The 19,277-nt window shown below is 39.9% G+C and overlaps 1 protein-coding gene across 1 annotated transcript in view; it reads left to right on the top strand.

The window, feature by feature from the left end:
* LPAR1 (lysophosphatidic acid receptor 1) overlaps window positions 1–19,277 on the top strand; it is a 67,910-nt gene that overhangs the window by 33,376 nt on the left and 15,257 nt on the right. The window contains exon 3 of the mRNA XM_058827450.1: window positions 3,189–3,936. Coding sequence (XP_058683433.1) covers window positions 3,189–3,936 — 748 coding nt within the window. The remainder of the gene's footprint in view (window positions 1–3,188; window positions 3,937–19,277) is intronic.

Genomic DNA, 19,277 nt, shown 5'->3' with positions numbered 1-19,277 from the left:
CAACTCAATGTTTACTTCTTCCACACAGACACATCCTAGAGGTTTAGTTAACATGGGCAATTTGCAGCTTGGCTTGTTCTAAATTTCTGTTGAGATATACTGACCAGATGAGGTAAATCTCTGGGCACCACACATCTGGCTTACACAGGCAGTGAAACACACTGAGCGAAACTTCAGGAAATTAAAATATAAACTTCCCTGCCCCTTTTCCTGCAGGGGCAGGAGAGGGGATGGGGTCTGCCTTCTTGCATGTGCCTTTGTGGTATGTTAACACTTTGAGTACTGAGCGTAAAGTACATTTCTCTCCTGCTTGAGACTTTCCAGTCAGCATCAGAGCTAAATGTGATGCCTTGGGATTTTTATGTTTGTGACCTGGGAGGTCAAAACCTTCCTTTAAGACATACATTGGCATCCAAGAAAGCTGATAATCTGGAAGTCCCCTGTTTGAACTTTCGCCAGCAAACTATCTCAGCTTCTTCTCTTCTTTCCCTTTGGAGGGGTGAGGGGGTGGAGAGTGAAAAGATTGCTTTTACAGGAGATCCCAGGTTTTAGATTAGGATGCCTTAAAAACAAAATCTTTTCCAAAACTTCTCCAAAACCTTATCCAAAATCCCTTACATGAACACAGCATTTTGTTTTTCTGTCTTCAAAGTGAGCCTCATACTAACTTCTCTGAGGTTGCTCAAGTGTTGTCATGATTTTAAACTGAACAAGCCTGGCTCTGCAGTATTTTACATATTCTTGTGTGTGTACGTACATTCCACCTTAGCCTGGAATTTTGTGACTAAGTCATATTTTTTGTCTTTTTTTTTTTTTCAGATTTCAAATGAAAAGCCAGGGAAGAATATTGCACAATCAGAGAATAATTCACATTTTAAGCCCATGTACAAAACCAAAATACAAAGAAAAAAAGAAGGAAAAAGAAAGTAAAAGCATAATACCTGCCTCATTTTAAATTTCTGAATTGAAAAATATATGGTTTTCCAGGTGTAGCAGGCCTCTTTCCACAGGAGCAACAGTGGAGAAGGAATCATTACATGTGGGCAGCAGACATCTGAAAGAAAAAACAGAGTGACAAATACACAGGCAAAGAGAATTTAATATTCAAGATCACAAATATCCACTAGATCCTGCATCCAAACATTCCAACAGACACTAAAAGTCCTGTTCATTACATAATTAATGCAGATGTTGGCAAGCTTTTATAAGGGCCACTAATTCATTCATATGACTTCCTTTCTCCCTCAAGGGTTCTTATACTTGACCTGTTACTACTACAAGGTCTTTAACCACAGAATTAAAGCCAGATGTCTTGTAGCTAGGTCTCCTTTTGTTAAATGTCCCTTATAAATATTTTTTTTCTTTATATGCAACATATCCAACGTGAGAACTTTTAGAATTTCTTAAATAATTATGGCTAAAAGGCTTTAAACCCAAAAGCTGATGTATCCTAGAGGAACAATAAAAGTATTATACTCACTGTGCTGAGAAATGCTATTTACTCTAACTTTTTATTATCCTGGGCCTGTAAATGTTTCTGGTCAATGTTTAGGCTGGAGGTAAAATCTTTCTTAAAAGATCTTTTTCTGTAACATAAATTTAAATGTCATGTAGCCCATTTGGGATATAGGTGGAAGGTTTTGTATATTGCTTTATTCGAATTGGCTTAATTGCATTGACAAACATAGAAATTAAAAGAAACAGAAACAACTTTGGGTAATTCTAAGGAGATCTTTATTAGATGCTATTTTCACTTGAGTCAAGTTACAAATTCTGTTTCCCAATTCTGTACATTTTTGTTTTCAACAAGAAGGTTAGGTTAGCTGTAGCACTTCCTGCAGTGTAGCAACTGGAGCTGTCCAAAACATATGGTTTACTTTTAATAGGAAGAAATTACCATCTTTTAGTGTTGTTGATATGTTCCTTGATTGGGCTTCTTATCTGCATTGCTAAAACTGGTCTTGTATTTGTAAAAATTCAAGTTTAGTTGATAGAGTTCCAGAGCGATAAAAGCAGAGAGGCAAAGGCAGGTCTTATAGAAAGAGGCTTTTTTGGCATGTGTTTCTTGATTTGATTTTTTTTTTGTTTGTTTTAATTATTATATTACATCTTCTTTGCCTACCCATGCTAAACAAGGAACCAGGATGTTATTCAGAGGGTTTCTTTTCCTAAGGTTTGCCTTTTGGGAATTGCACCTTGAGTAATTGAATAGAACTGAGAAAGAAAACTCATTAGGCTTTTTCTTATGAGCCAGCAACTTTATCCAAAACTTCTACATTCTGGTGGAATATGGGCTTGTTTGTTGCCCCCCTAGCTGTCCTCAGCAGAGTACAAAGAAAATCAGTCATGTTCTCTGACATAACCATGACAATATTTAATGCAGGAAATAAGGTTGGATGCTTTTAACTCTAGTTGAGCCAAATATTACTATTCTTGGCTCACTCTTATTTCAAATTGGAATAAGACAGTACTGGTGAGTTATATTTAAAAGCACTCTGTATTTCAAACAATTTCTAGAAACGTGGCTGGTGCTCATAGAAATGCCATGTCATGCTTTCTTTATTGTTCATAAAAGCATTTTTTATGGACATATGTCATCCCTGGTAATTCATGGTCTCAGAGCATACTGACAATCTTTATTTAGGGTGTTCTTCCCATGTGTTAAGACTGGACAAGAAGGAATACCTATGATGGAAAATGGAATGAGTTAAAACCTGGTCAGAAATGTAATGCACATTTCTTCCCCTTTGAAGAGCTATTCTTCCACTACAGTCAAACAACAGTTTTGTGCATTGATAACGTAAATAAGGTGTCTAGCAGAGTTAATTTTTCTTAATTATGAATTGCAGTCTTTAACTGCATCTCTCAGCAGGTCTGCTTGGCTAGAAGCTCATTTTCTATGCAATTTACAACTACATCAGAAATCATGCTGGTTCCCAGAGCAGATGGAACTATTTCTGGTTGTTGCTAATCTGGTTGCCATTACTAGATTCCTCAGAGCAATTGCTTGTGAGTTGTGGAATGCCATTCGGTCTGAAAAAATAAATTTGTTCTGAAGTGTGTTCCTTTCCTGTGCCCCTCCCTGCTCTTTGTGTATGTCTCATCCATGAAGGCAATCATATGTTTTCAGTTCTGATGTCATTCTGTTTTGTTTTTTTTCTCTTTTTTTTCCCCCCCTCTTCTTTCAGTCCACAGCCGTGAGTGAACCACAGTGCTACTACAATGAAACCATTGCCTTCTTTTATAACCGAAGTGGAAAATATCTAGCCACTGAATGGAACACTGTCAGCAAGCTTGTAATGGGACTGGGGATTACCGTCTGCATCTTCATAATGCTGGCCAACCTCTTGGTTATGGTGGCTATTTATGTCAATCGCCGATTCCACTTTCCTATTTATTACTTAATGGCCAACTTAGCTGCTGCGGACTTTTTTGCAGGGCTGGCCTACTTTTACTTAATGTTCAACACAGGACCCAACACTAGAAGACTGACTGTAAGCACCTGGCTTCTCCGTCAGGGTCTCATTGACACGAGTCTGACAGCTTCTGTAGCCAATTTGTTGGCCATTGCTATTGAGCGGCACATTACAGTTTTCCGAATGCAGCTACATACGCGGATGAGCAACCGCCGAGTGGTCGTTGTAATTGTTGTTATCTGGACTATGGCCATCGTCATGGGTGCCATACCAAGTGTCGGATGGAACTGTATTTGTGATATCACTCATTGCTCCAACATGGCACCGCTCTATAGTGACTCCTACCTGGTCTTCTGGGCTATTTTCAACCTGGTCACTTTTGTGGTCATGGTGGTCCTATATGCTCACATCTTTGGGTACGTTCGCCAAAGGACTATGAGAATGTCCAGACACAGTTCTGGACCCCGCAGGAATCGGGACACCATGATGAGCCTCTTGAAGACTGTGGTCATTGTACTTGGTAAGTGCTTACTTTGCCCTGCTCTGTTTCTTGTCAGGTGATATCAGTAATGCATGGTCAGCAGAATTTGGAAGACACCAGAAGAGGTGCAGACAGTAAGAACACCCTGAGTTCACTACTGGGGCTATCAAGTTTATATATGGAAGTTGATGTAACATGTCATTCAGCCCTGTAACGTGAAACTGGTGAAAATCCAGGTGGTTTTTTTGCAACAATGAATGTTTAAAACCTTTTGTAGCAACCTATTATATGCAGTGTTTGTCCTTTTGCCTTTGAATATGCCAAATGGCTTCAAACTCAAAATAGTACAGGCAAGGCTCGGTATTACACTGAAGTACCTGTTGTATCCTTTTTGCCAGCCAGAAGGTGTTGTGTGTATTCATGAGAAATTCCAGTATATGGAGAACAGTGAGGGGCTACAGGCTATTCACAAAAAGATTGTGTGTTAAGCAGGACTGCATGTACTCAGTCCTATAGTGTTTGGTACATATCAGTATCTGACCACTTGCTAATACAGGAAAGTAGCTTGTGAGATACTGGTGTGCTGCAGCACACTGCTCAGAAGGTGCCTAAGCTTCAGAGCTTGGCATAAGGAAATATCATAACACACTTTGGATTCAGGGGGTTCTTGTCATTTTGTGACAGATTGTGATTTTACTTGAGTGCTGTCTGGGGCTCCCAGTTTACTTATGCAGAAGCACAGCCTAAATGCTGAGTACTGTTCCCTGGTGATGTTCTTTGCTGTTTGTTCTGGTTTTTGTTGGTGCAGATGATGGTGAGCTGAAGGCAACAAGGATGGTGCAGGTTTTCTCCTTGTCCCAGTATGTGTTCTCACCTATTAGGTGTTCCAGTAGTACAGTACATGGGTCTCTAGGTGTTCTAGTACCCTGTTGCATCAGATGGTTGTTCTAGTAGTCCATAAATGGAATTGTTATACAGTCCAGAAAGCCCAAAACTTAGCCCCATTTCTCTCCTTGATATTATGGTTCTCATAGGTTTATGCTGCGGCTTGCACTTTCTATCACAGAAATGGCAGAATGGTTGCACAGATTCTGTGTGAGTCAATGTGTCAACTCACTTGTTATTTAAGAATGTACATGTTGTACTCTGACCTAGTGATTTGCTTTTTAACCAGAATGTGAATTGTGCAGTTAACTAACCTGTTAAGCCTTTGATAAAATTTATTCCTCCATGTCCTACTCTTCAGGGAAAGGACTTCCATAGTTTTGCAAGAGAGACTGTAGCAGTTGTTAAAACCTCTCCTGACTTCCTGGTGGTTCAAAAATCTGTCCCTCCCCATCTCCATGATTTTCATGGCAGAATGCAAGATGAGGTTAAGCATCCAAAGAAAATTCGGGTTTTGCAGTCCTCTTTTAGGAAAGCTAGTCATAGGCCTATAGTGCAAAGAAGCAGCAATGCTTTCACTTCCTTACCACCTGTGAGGCACAATTGGAAGATAAAGATAGTTGGGAGGCATTGGTGGGTTTGGTTTGTTGTGTAAATTCTTTTTACTTAAGAAATAAAAAAAGAATAGACTGAAGTCAAGAATTAGGCTTTGGGATAACCACAGAGACTTTTGGGGAGTTAAATATTTGTAAATATGTGTTACTAGACTGCTAGGTGCACCATGAGAAATGTTCATTAGTTGCCGTCAGCTGGGGAGTACCATCCCATGTTGCAGCGGAAGGTTGTTTTGTGGTTCTAAAGAAGAAAAGCTAAGTGTCACTTTAAAGCACTTCTGGGCAACAGATATCTCAAATATCAGCAGATATCTCTCAAGCAAAGAGTGTGGTCAGCATATTGATCAGGCAGGTGTGCAAGTGCTCTATCACTGTTTACAGTATACTTGTAAGTCTGGCTTAAAGTTTTCTTAAGCAGAAGATTTAATTTCAAGGGTCTTAGTTCCTGAGGGCCTTCTTGAAAAGGTGGTGCTGCAAGTTTATCTACTGGAGCTTTTTATTTACTGGGAAGGGCTGAAAAGATGAGTGTCTTAGGCTGTATGGAGCAATTTGCTGAACATTTATCTCATGTTATCTGGCTTTTTCTACATCAGTGAACCTCAAAAACATGGAGGAAAAGAACCCCTGCCTTTCTTAATGATGCAAATCAGGGTAATAATACATTACTCAATGCTCTGGTTTCAGGCAGAAACCAACTTTTTTCAGGAAGTGAAGATGGGAAAGAAAGCAGTTTATTCTGAAGATCCCTCTCCCTCCTCTCCTACCCCACAGCTGAGTGGGGAAGGGAGCTGATTTGAGTCAGCTTACTTTACACAAGAGAAGATAATTCATTTTGGAGGAGAGGGAGGGTGCCCTGGGATTGAAAGGAAAACAGAACTGGGGCTCTGAGTAAACCTGTGAGCATTGGCAGAGAGAGGCAAACCATTCCTCATCTTAGAATCTTTGTTAAAATTCTGCTCAGCCGTAAGTAACCCCATTGTGAATTGGGCAGCAGTGAGCTGTTATTTGACTTTTAAACTTCCATAAACGGGTGTCCTGGAGTTGTCCTGCTGGCTGTACTCCCAGGCAAAGCCATGCTGCTGCTCCAAGCAGAAGAGCATCTTTTCCCCTTTCTGCATTCTCACTGTGTTTGGTGGGCAGGAGGGGGAGGGAATAACACAAGAGCTTCTTGTTTGGTAGCTGCCTAACACTGCCTGCCCTCCTCGTGCCTTGCTGCCTTGCTCCTAGAGGAGAAGAGCTGGCCCAAAGGGGTGCAGTCCTCCAGGCAGTGATGCTGTCAGCATGTGCAGGGAGGGTGCCAGCTGCCTCTGACAAGAGGGTGATTGTGTGGGGAGGGCTATGGCCGCTTGACGCACTGACTGGAGCGGTCGGGATCTGGCACACTGCGTCATCCCACAGAGCGGGTGGGATGCTGGATCCTAGGAACAAGTCAAAAGCAGAGAACAGATTTTTTTTTTTTTTTTTCATGCCCTCTTGTTTTTTTCCTTGAGTAAAATAGTTTAAACAGAAGGAAGTGATTTCATAGCTGAGCCCTTTTTTTCTTTTAACAAGGCTGCTTTTGAAATCTTTCAAAAGTAACAAGGAACATAAAGCTCTTTCTCTAAACCACGCCTTTCCTTTGCACTGGAACTAAGGAAGGACTGATCTGTGTACTGCACATAGCCATAAAATCATGTCTCACTTGGCTTGCAGCTCAGTAACACTTTGCCTTTCACCACCACCATGTGTTCCCTTTAAATGAGCAATCAGGGAACAGGCAGAAACTGAGCAGATACATCAGCTGAAACTTGGCTTCCTCTCTTCTGTTCTCCACTTTTTTCTCATGTTACATTTAAGACAAAACTAAACTGTTTTTCTGCTGGGAATCATAGTTAGACTCTGAAAGCATTTGTCCAGGCCAGTTGTAGGTTTGGCCCAAAAATGGATGACAATATCTAGCTGTTGTTTTAAGAAATATTGAAAGCACCAAATTAATGATTTCAGAGCTCAGGCCTGGATAAACTAGCTCTGGTCTGGATCCCCTTGGCCTGGAATCAATCAGTCATGAAAGGCTAGGGTCTTTCAAGTATTTTCAGGTACATCCCTGCATTTGTAGAGAAGTACTGTCTTAGAATGTTACTGTTGGAAAGTTACCCTGGATTTCTCCTGCCTAAAAGCCAATTAAATATCCATTCTAATTTGTCACCTCATGTTTTTACAGTGTGGATAACTCTGCCATATACTTCCATATGCTTCTTTGAGCATTCCTCTCCGTTTAGAATTTAGACTGAGATTGTGATACTGAGGGTTTATAACTGAATTTCAAATAAGCACAATACCGACAACGCTTCTTATTTGTATTTTACTAATCCTGATTAGCCTTCTATGCTGGGTGAGTTCTCAATATTGTTTGGCCAAAACTAGGCATGCTTTTTGAGCCAAAAACCACAGCTAGCCCCCAGGATGTAGGGAGACCAAACAATGAATTCATAATTGTTTACCCTTTATGTTCCTGGGAAGTAAAAGGACACTTAGGACTTTCCTGCCTGTAGAATCATCCACTTTGTTTGCAGGAATGTGGTTTACTCTGTAAGACTGGGAAATTAATGTGGGCACAGATAAAAAAGGTGAAGGTTCTTTTTGTATAAACTTTGAGTTTGTATAAATTTTTATTTAAAGGAGTCTCACTGTGTTTGAAGACAGTCCTTTACTTACTATAATGAAGAAATAAATGTAAGAAAAACATATAGAAGTTCAGTATAAACATCTGGAAGGGTAAAACTGCTCAGCAACAGCTTTTTTCCTGCCCGCTCTGCTGCAGTTATGAATTGCATAAGACTTATTTTTGTACTTTTGTAGCTTTTCTTTCACATCTAGATACTAAATAGGTTGGTAAACAGCAAAAAACTGTTAATGCACATGAGTGTTCACATATACTGTAGCTCCACCGCAAAGCAAATAAAGTGCATTATTGATAACTTTAACCTTTCTGAGTGGTTGTTTTGGCATGCAGTCTGCATCTTTTTCTTCTCATACAGTAAAAGCATTTGATTACCAGTACAATATAAAAAGACTGTGAAATAATGCTACAACCTGACTGACATGAATCTTGACAGAGGCATGTCTTTATTTCCATATCCCTCATGCAACATCAGGTAATTAACTGGAATGGCTTATCTTTGTTGGCCTTAAGGCTTAAACAATATGAAATATATTTCATCAGTTACCAAGGCTGTGGTCCTGGACTGAGATGAAGATGGTCATGTCTAGACAGAGCTTGGTTATGGCATCACTCAAACTTTGACAGACCTTTCCTGCTTATGGAACATTATTCCTGCAGGCCAAAGGAAGCATCAGCTCTCTTAGCACAATGCAACTTATAAGATGATCTTTTGGAGAAGCCAGGGTTTAACTCTGAGCCCAGTGACTGTAGGAAGACAACTTCACCTATTTACCTTTTTCTTGAGGAGTCCTGCTGCTGTCGAGAGTGATGAACTTTGCAGCAGCACTTTTCCTGAGATGACTGAAACTGAAGATGTTGTCTTAGCTTGGGGATGTCCTTCCACCAGGTAGCAGTGGCCTCATGGGGAAAGGAGCAGCATCCAGCCCAAGGTGGATTTTCCTTGTAATTATTACATTTTCCATAGAGAGTTGGACTGGGCAGTAACATCAGCCTGGAGTTCAGATGAGTGCAGCATTTTTCACAGCTGCTTCTCTGCAAGTGGTGCAGTGTGACGCCATAAATACTGTTAGCCTGTGCTCTGCACAGGGAGCCAGTTCAGAGTGACCAATCCTGCTGGACCCCACGTCACAGAAATGTTGCTTTTGTATTGATTTAATCCTAACAGAAAAACAGGGCAATAAATTCTGTAATCAGTGTGGGCACTACAAGTCTGAGCTTCAATGACTTTCTCTTTTAGCAAACAGGCTGCAGTTATGTGCAGTCTCAGTGGCATAAACTGTAAATTTAACCCTACAGTCAAGTAAACTGGGAAATTGTTGCTGATGACTGTAGTCTAAATAGAGAGCTCATAGAGTTTACGGGATAAAATCTTACCACCTTGTATGGAGAGCGAAGGTTTGTAATGTACGTTTTCAGAGATGCAGTGTGACATCAGTACTTTCAAGCTGTATCATCAAATATTTGCATGAAAAAGTGAAATTTTGATAAAAATTATTATTTATAGCACACTTTATCTATCCTACTGGATTTTGGATGACTTCGATTCCTGCCTCTCCTCTCCTTAGATTCAAGTCTTTCCTGCCTCTCCTGCCTCAGGACTAGTTCTGATTTCTCCTCAAAAGCTTCCTTGCAGGAAAAAAGATCCAGTTTAGGTTAGTGGTTTCCAGGCCTTGCCATTTCCACTTACTGTGTATTATGAATTATCTTTTTGGTTTCACTGTTTTTTGTTTTTTGTTTTTCCCTGTGCATCTTAATGACATTTTAGATGGACTTAAGTAACAGTGTACTTTTAGCTTGCCAGTAGATGAAGGGCAATGAAAGTCTTCATATTATTGCATATATTTGTTAGAAGGTTTAATTGCAAAATCATTCAGATTTAATAACAAGAACTTTAATTTTTAGTCAGTGATTCATAACAAGTGTAATATTTTTTTTATGTTTGTCAGTGTAAATGTCTGTATTCTCTATTTTCTTGATAAATACAGCTTGATCACTATATTAGACAGGTCTAGCACTGTTTTCTAACAGGAAGACAAATTTTCACAAAGCATTATTAAAAATCAGTTAGGTTTTCTTTTTCTAGTTAAAATAATGGAGGCATGAAAACTTGACAAGGATCTACACACAATATGTATGTAATTATGCAGTGATTGTAATGTGTTTTAAATTTAACACCCTTTGTAGGATGTTTCTTGATTGCTTGTTATACTTTATGCTGCTAGTAAAAGCAGTATTGTGTTTGCTCTGTGTCAAAATCTCAGCCACTGATCATTTTTATCATCATTTAGAGTCCTGCAAATACATTCTGATGGATCTTCTTGAATTTTTTCTAGTAGTCCCAAACTAAACCTCTTCCTGTTACTGGTTGGCTGGTGAGGATGCTGAAAGCAAAAATAATAAGGAAGCATAGCATCTGGGAATTACAGTGTGGACAGTTTGTTTGTGTGATAAACTTCATGAGTAGCTTTCTTTTCCAAAACAAGCCCATGCAAGCTCCACTTGATGTAGCAGAAATTACCAGTGCCTTCTTTCCAGGCAACTCTCTCTGAATCCTGAGTATGGCTGGATGTTTAGAAAGTCTCATTCGAAATGTTTTGCTTATTTTCTTCACTGACTGTCCCAGTTAATTTTGTTGCATCCACAGTTAAAGTTGATAAACCCCTGGTAATTGTCTTTTCTCTAAAGTATTCCAGGTATCCCTATGGCATTCCATACTTCACCCTGGGGAATCCATTTAGAAGTTTTCTCCTTCTTTCAAACCCCTTCATTTAAGAATAAGAATTATTTATTTTCATTCAGGATCCTTTGAAAATGCACTTTGAGGACCTTCCGTCATTTCCCAAGACAGGAATGTGGTTTTATTTTATTTTATTCTTGAGAGGGAAAAATGTCTCTAGTAAATACATTCCTTTAAGTATGATGAAAATGAGGCCTTGTTTAATAAAAGTCTTTTGCCTGACTTCAGTATAATTTATTACCTTTTCAGGGAAACAATAAATTTAAAGGGCAGATGAAAGCTCTCTTCATTTTTCCAGGAGTGGCCAGAAAGGGGAAACCTTAAGTACTTCTTGCACTTCACCTTTTGATTAAAAAAAATTAATAAACAAAAAAATAATACTTGTTGCTTGCATAGGTTTCGTCCTTTCTCCAAGACACTTCTAAAAATTAATTGCAATGGCAAAAGTAGATATATTTCTCAACATGCCCTGAGAATTGATTTTTATTTTCCTTTAATTTAATATTAGGATTTAGAAAGTACACCTTGACCTTGAAAAATTGAATCCAAGATTTTCACTTGAATCCAGGAAAATCCAGGTAAAATGCTGATTAAGGAGTGATACTCACTTACTGAAAATCCACACCAAATCAAAATTAATTTGCAACCTATCTTGCTCTGAGATCAAACTCCACTTAACAGCGCTACATCCACGAGTGAGTACTCATCAACCCGTGCTTCTCCTTAACAATGCAGATAAGCATGTTTTGTGGGACATTTGCTCCGAAACAGAGGCCTTGGTAAACTTTGCTGAATACCCAGGGCAGAAATTGTTACCAAGAAGAAATTTTAAAAATTAGCATGTACAGAGGGCTTACTGTAAAATGCCAGCACATGACCAAGTCCTACTAATCTCTCAGAATTTGAGAATTTTGAATTTTGAATATTTTGGAAGAGAAGATGGGAACCCATCGTTTCTTTAGAAGAGGCAACAATAGTGCTTTTACAAAATGGCTGCCCACAACATAATATTTTTTGTTCTCCAGAAAGCACATAGTTGCATGAATTTTTGAATTTGCTTCTAAATGTTTTGCTTATTTTGTTCACTGACTTTCCTGATTATATTTCTTGCCCCCTCAGCTAAACTGATACATCCTTGGCAATTCTTTAAATTTGCAGTCTGAAGGTACAGGGTAAGGTCTGTGTCCAGCCACTGGCTTCTGTTTTCACCTTTGTGATTCCATTTGTCTTTCCTGTGTTTCAGCAAACACCACTCAACTGCTAAGTCAAATTTACAGCCAGACCTCAGCTTCAGAAATTGTGTGAACAAAAATGCCAGTTGTTAAAATGCCAGCTTGTCTCATTGTAAAACTGCATTCAATGAGGCACTGAACTATTGTTTGTTTCCACCAGTGAAAAGCACTAACAACAACAGACTGTTTTGTGCAAGAAAAGCAGTGGTGCTTCTTCTGCATTGCTTCATTGCACATGAGCAGTGTGATTAAGTATTCTGGGTTTGTTTTTTTCTGGGATAATCCACAGAAACAGAAGAATAACAATTGTCAATATCAAATTATTTTTGTCTTTATAGTGTCAATGAAACTATGGCTCTTAACATCAAATCAGAGGTTTACTGCTGTCAGCAAAACTTGCTGAGACATCTGAGGTACAGTAACCAGTCAGTGCAGTGGGAAATGGTCAGCAGTGATTGATTGCTTTCAGACAGTAGCCATGCTCCCATCCTTCTAGCCTCAGCATAAAAAGAATGTTCCCCAAAAAGTCTTAGTTTCTGCATTTTTAAATAAATATATTTAGAACCTGAATGTGAAAGGAAAATACGATTTTAAGTTCTTGTGGCAGCAGAACAGCTTCCTATTTTTGCATTTCATACTCATGGGGATGCTGTCACTGAGCTCACTTATGGACTACTTTTTTCTTTTTTTTCTTTCAAATATCTTTTTGGGTTTTTTCTTCCCCCTTCCCCCCACCCCCACCCTCACCCCCAGACAGTCCAACCTAAGTTTTTCTCACACATTTGATACTTTTTCAAAGCTGGAAGCAGCAGAAGATCCCCCATCTCCTCTGTAGTTCTCATTTGGGAAAACTGTGTCATACTTTTACTTTCCTCAGAATACGAAAATGTCTGTGAAGTTGATTTTCCTGTATCCATATGGAGAAATACTGATAGTATGTCCAAGTGTGCTGCTTGTATAACATGACAGGTCCACTGCTGGACACATATCCTTCCCCATCAATGCCTAGAGAGCAGCAAGGGCTCAGAGCTTATATGAAAGGCCATGAGACTTTGGAAGCTATGACATTGTTTGTAAATCGAAGGTATTTAATTTCCATGCTCTGGTGTTGTCCATCAGTCTGCGCTATTTAGTGACATACTAAAGGAGCAAAGAGAATCGCTGTAAGTGGAAATACTTAATTTCCAAACCCACCAGCGAACAGGGATGATTGCTTTGAAGTTTGTGGATAGGGTGATCTAAAGTTTTGCAACTGGGAAAGTGAGAACTTGGTCTGTAAAACTGCCCCAGACATACCTGCCGTGGGGGTGGCCATCTGCTGCTGTTAGGAGAGTAGCCTCTTGTGTGGTGCAGAGGTTGAAGTAATTAATTCCTTGATGTTGGCATTAAAAGCCTGTGAGATTACTGTAAAGAAAAAAGGTTAAGACATGCTTGAAAGGAGTAAGAGAGTAATTCTGTTGCATTTTTTTGTGTTTGAGTAAGAGCTATCCACGTGGATCTTTCTGTTTTAATAAAGTACTTGGTATCTGATTACAAGTTGGTTAATATAACCATAGATATGCGAAAACAGTTAGGATTTTTGAAATATCTTCCTTCATGAAAGAAGTCATCTTCCAAAGAAATGGGACGGGATTTAGCTGTTAAAAGGAGGAAAAGCTGCCAAGCTCCCCTGGATTCAGTACCTTTCTTGTTCTTCTTACAGCTGTTTTGAGGGAGCCATTTCACATCTTCTGGTATTGATATAACCTCAGAAAGAACTTGTTCTGACGTATGGCACTGATAATTTTAATTTTCCCTTGTTTTATGTTGCTTTAAGGTGTTCAATTTTTACTTTTTTAAAGGAGTACAAAGAGTAATTTAGAGATTAATTTTCTAAGCAAAAGCTTGGTATATAGAGAGTAAAAAAATTATTATGTTTTTGTAGTATGGTTGCAACTTTTGTTTAAACAGACTAAAATTGGAAACTGGATAGATGTCATGTTGTGGGACACAGCTCTAAGGGTGCTGGGAGCCCAGGGATCATCACTTGTGGGCCGCTTGTTGCCTGATACTCAGCCTTGTGAACACACTTGGCCTACATTTTGTATTTACCCTCCTTCAGCAAGGAGAGAGTAATATCAAAGTACATTGTAGCTTAACTTTTTTCCTGTTGTCACACACACACAAAAAAAGAGAAGGTAAAGTGAATACATATTGGTTAATAGACTTTCATGGTCCTATGGGCCATGGGGACTGAAAATAGTCCTTCATTGAAGATGATCTGCACCTGATCCTTCCTTATTTAGCCAGAGTTCTGCACCAGATGAGTTGTGTGGATTTCTGTCTTTCCAGCAGAAAAGCTTGGCTTGGTTCACTCTGTGGGGAGGAGGGAACAATTTAAGTAAAGAAACAAAGGAGAGTACTTGTCTTGAAATAAGTAATATAGCATTCTTTAGATGAGCTTTCAGCCGATTCACCCATCAGATACCTGAGTGCTGCACTCACCATGTGTAGTCCTTTGGTAATGCAGAAGGTTTTCAGGTACACTGGCCTTGCCACAGTAAGTAGGGTAGGAGGTGTGGATAAAGCCATATGCATGCACTCCAGAAATACAAGCTTTTAAGTGCATTCCAGAGAACACAGTACTGATTGATGCTGTTTTCCATGAGATTTTCCTTTTATTTAATTTTTTTTGTTTGTTTTTTGATTCTTCACCTTCCTGCCTCTCCTTTTCCCCTATTCCTATCTCTTCACTCTCTTTATTTATAACTTTCTCTGCATTCTCTTGTCCCTGTTGGGCTGCAGAGAGGAGCAGCACCTCTGACAGCCCAGCTGCCAGGGTAATATCTGGGAGCCTGAGCTGTCAAAGGATGTTCTGGGGCCTTCACAGTAGAGACCACCCTGTCCTCGAGCACCGGTGGCCCCAGCTCACATGCCTCTGAACTGGATCGGGCTGCCAGACTGTCCTGCTTGTGGCATGGCACAGAAAAGCAGTTCCAGGCCTATTTCCAGAAAACAAAGTGTGGCCACCTTCCCGCAAACCACTGTCATAGGCATAAATATCCAGTATATAGAGATTTACTCTATAAAGTAAGAAAGAAGAACAAATTCTTTTTTCCTGAATTATTGGAACCAGGTTGTCAACTGACAGGCCCATCTGTTCCATTTCTACCCTGCCAGTTCGCGGTTTAGGCTTCTGATTGATTTATCTCTCTGATTGAAGGAGAGAAGTACCTCAGCGGGAGGAGTATTGAATACTTTGCCTGCTGGGTAGGCAGCCATTTGCTTCCCAGCTTCCCTGACTATGGTGATCCAAGAAAAGGGGGCACCAGAATGCAAAAGAGCCTGCTGTTTTTGGCCATTAGCCAGGCACAGGTCAATTTACTGTTGCTGCTGAGATTTTGGGGATCTAGGGGCTGGGTTTCTTTCCTTTTGTAGCTCCCTCTGCATCCATGAGAGCTCACAGAAGCCATCCAGGGCCGAGACACATCCTCTGGTTAAAGGTACAGGAGATACATGACTTTCCAAGTCTATAACCTCTCCTCAATGCTCTGGGAAACTCAACATTAAAAATATACTATTTTATATTTTATTTTATTTTATTTTGGTATTTTATTTTTGTAGTTGTCTTGTACTTCCAGTTCCTAAGTTTAAGACTCCATTGATCATCAGTAATTGAAAAAGTAGATTGCACAGAAATAATGGCCAGTTAAGGTTTGACCCATAAGGAAATTGCACCTGTTTGAGTATTTACCATTGGGAGGGATGTACAGCCACAGATGTAGCAATATGCTAGGATACAGTGCATACAACTGTGCTTCAAATTAAAAAATATCCTGCATTTCAAATGAGTTGAGAGAACTGGCCTTTGCAAAAGTTCTGCGTTTGTCTGTATAAACACAAGAATTTCCCCACAGTTACTGTTGAAATCTTATCAGGGACATGAACCAGATTTCAAACTTGGCCTTGACCATGAAGTATTCATAAGCTTTGTAGTTTGTGTACTTTACTTAAAAACAACTCACCTTTCTTCCCAAAGTTTGCAGAGCAGTCTCTTGCATCCACAGGCTTTGAAGAATTACCCTTGACTACTACAGTGCAGGGAATCTTGCAAAGTGTCTCTTATGGGATGTCTCCATGGCATATTGCACTGTTGAGTGCAGATTTCTCCCAAAATAACAAGAAAAATATTATAATTGCCAGAGGCTTTATTAGAAAGCCTTGACATCCTTTTCATTTGAAATTTAAGTTCATTGCCTCTTTTTGCTGCAGTTGCTTTGAAACAGAAGAGATATATGTCTAACAGATGCACTGAGCATCTTTTCACTGAGCATCTCCTCAGATGTATGTAAGAAAGCAGAAAGCACAACAAATAAAAACACCAGCCCAAGCAGAAAGATTCTGATGCTATTGTAAAGAGTTAAGTTGGATTTTTTTAATAGAAAGTAGTATTAGTACAGTGCACAGGCTCTAGTACCCTGATAGAATTGCTTAAATATCTGCATATATGCAATTTTGAAGGCAATATTTTGCAGCAGTGTATTATAGTGGACTTCTGTGTCTGCTGAAATCTGTGATAGTAAGAGATGTTTGTTACCACATCTCGAAACCATGGCTTCCACTTCTGTGACACAAACTGACTGCTTTCAAAAAAAATGAGAAAAGTCCACATATTTGGAAGATGGGTAGTGTACTTTTTTGTTGTTTAAACATCTTTTTCTCACACCTCAGAAAAATAAAACACCAAGTTCTTGGAAACACCAGGCACATTGTCAGCTTTTTAAAGACCTGTGAAAAGGGTTATTAGGCTAATATGAAGTGAAGCAACATGAGAGATATCAGTAAGAGAAATATCTGGAAGTATTTAATAATTCAGTAGCTCAGTTCATGTATGAATTGTTCTTTAATTTAGATGGAGGACTTGTGTTGGAATATTTTCACCCTTTTTCATTAAAGGGTGTGTATGCATATTGCAGTTTGTGCCCTTGGTGTGAGGGATTTCCAGGGGACCCCTTGTTGCGGTGACCACAGCTGCCTCTTTGTGGCAGTGTCTCCTGGCTCCAGGACTTGCTTAAGAGTTCAGAGCACTCAAGAGCTGATAAAGACACCTCCGTGATGCTCTCACATTAAGAGTAAGGCAAAGCTTTCTGACACATGAAGAGTAAGGAAATTCAACAGGAAAATTATCGCCCTTGTGTTCCAGCTGGCCCTCAGATATCAAAGGGGCTGGTGGTGGCTGGGCTGAGATTCTGGGTCATAGACAATTCCACAATAAGTAGCAGAAATACAGAGGCAATGAAGCACTCTTAAATCCAGACATGTTCAATAAGAACTACTCAGATTACAGGTTCAAAGGTAGAACAATACAATACACTGTAACCAAGTTGTGCCCAGTGAACCCTCACAGACAGAATGAAAAGGTTTGATGGCTTTCAGTAGCTCTCACGGCCTGGTACAAAATAGTGTCATTTCATGAGCAACAGAGATATGAGTTCTTCTTGGATTGCTTATGATTAATACTCTCTCTGTGAAGGCATCTGTGAATATTTAAAATACAAAAGATGACAAATGCAGATGACAAAAATGCATTAACTTGCAAGATGCAATATACACTCGAAGTGTGATGACGCCATAAGCTAGATTTCTGAATTCTCCTTAGTATAACACTTAGTACAGCTGAGTCTGACTCAACAGATGTTCCTGCGAGTGAGGAGATGTATATAGCCATTGACCATCCCTGGGTACATTGAGGAAGGACAGCTAGGAATAAAGATAGAGAGGCGACAAGTTGCATATGGCTTTCTGCCATGAAACAGCTCTTGGAGTTGTCCCTTTCCACCTGGCTGACACATCTCAATGCAACATTTCTCTGAGTTTTAAGTTGTAGCTATAAACTTTTACATGTGTCTGTTGCAGTGTTTTTGCAGGCATTGCTACCTCTGCCTCTCCCTTTCCCTGTGCTCATGGGCAGCACTCATATGGCCAGCCCTGTATATGGTCATACCACTGCTTTTCTCAAAGCCTCCTGATAATGTCTGCTGCAATTAGCAAACCAGCTCATTTCCTTATTTATTGATGAGTTTGCTCTTGCCTGTGCACTGCACCATCTACTGTGAACATCTGAACTTTCCACTCAAAAAAGTGTGCATTGCAGCAACATTCCAGCTCAGACTTCACGACTAGCAGCAGTTTTTTACAGTCACAACTGAGCCTTGGGAGATCTCTGCATTCAGCCCTCTCCCATCAACCCTGAATTCCTGCACAAAGTAACCTTTATGAAAAAGGGAGTTTGTTTGTCATGCAGAATAAGAAGGAAGAGATTAAGAACATCCAGGCTGTGCATCAGTTACAAGTGTCTTTTTTGTTGCTTTTTTGTTTGTTTCTTTTATGAAGGAAACACAGCCATAACTGCAGTAACAAGCTGCCATAATTGCACAAACACAGAACACATCAAAGCCACTGAACATCAAAAAGGTGGATTTCAACAGCTGCAGTTTTAATCTCAAGAGAGCTCCCCTGGCTGACAGAGAACACATGAGATCCAGCACCATCTAAGAGAGTAGCACTGTTCATAACTTACTAGATCAAAACTTTCCTGTTTGAGGAGGGTAAGAGGGGTCCAGCAATACTGCTTCTCCCCATTCTCATTCATTCATTCCCTTCCCCAGGCACACACAGCTTGAGTTTTACAAAACCCCATGGCTCAGGTACTGATGCAAGCTTCCCCAGCCATGGGTCAGGTGGGAGGAGAGCAAAGTTCACATGAAAGCCGTGTCAATGAGGGGGAAGGGTGGCTGGATTGTAACCAGGGTTATATCTCGTGCAGTGGAGCGGGGAACTCACCAACCCAGGAGACTCCTATGACATCCCAACACTGCAGGCTTCACAAAATGCTCACTCAGCCAGCTTCACACATGAGCTCCACAAAACATGGATTAAAGTCGCAGGGCGTGAAAACTGTCCTGCACAGGCCACGTTACTTGTCCCACACCTGTAGCTTAGCCACTGATGCTGCATTCTTAAAGGGATTCAAGCTGGTGAAACTTGAATGAGCCTTCTCTAATAAATGCAGTTAAAGACAAGAGGACAGACAAAAGAAAATATGTGCTGGAAATATTGTGAAATCAACAAATTTGCGGTCGGTCAGTCTATTCATAGCTATGTATTCTCATGCTTATAGATAATTAATGAGCACAATTACAATATCAGGGTTTGGATGGAAGTACAACAGCAAGAACACCAGAGCCAGTAAAATGCTTGTGGTGTCACTG

This window comes from Poecile atricapillus, chromosome Z (assembly GCF_030490865.1).
Source record: "Poecile atricapillus isolate bPoeAtr1 chromosome Z, bPoeAtr1.hap1, whole genome shotgun sequence".
NCBI lineage: Eukaryota > Metazoa > Chordata > Aves > Passeriformes > Paridae > Poecile > Poecile atricapillus.
Note: the sequence above shows the minus strand (reverse complement) of the source record. Positions and strands in the feature narration are given on the sequence as shown.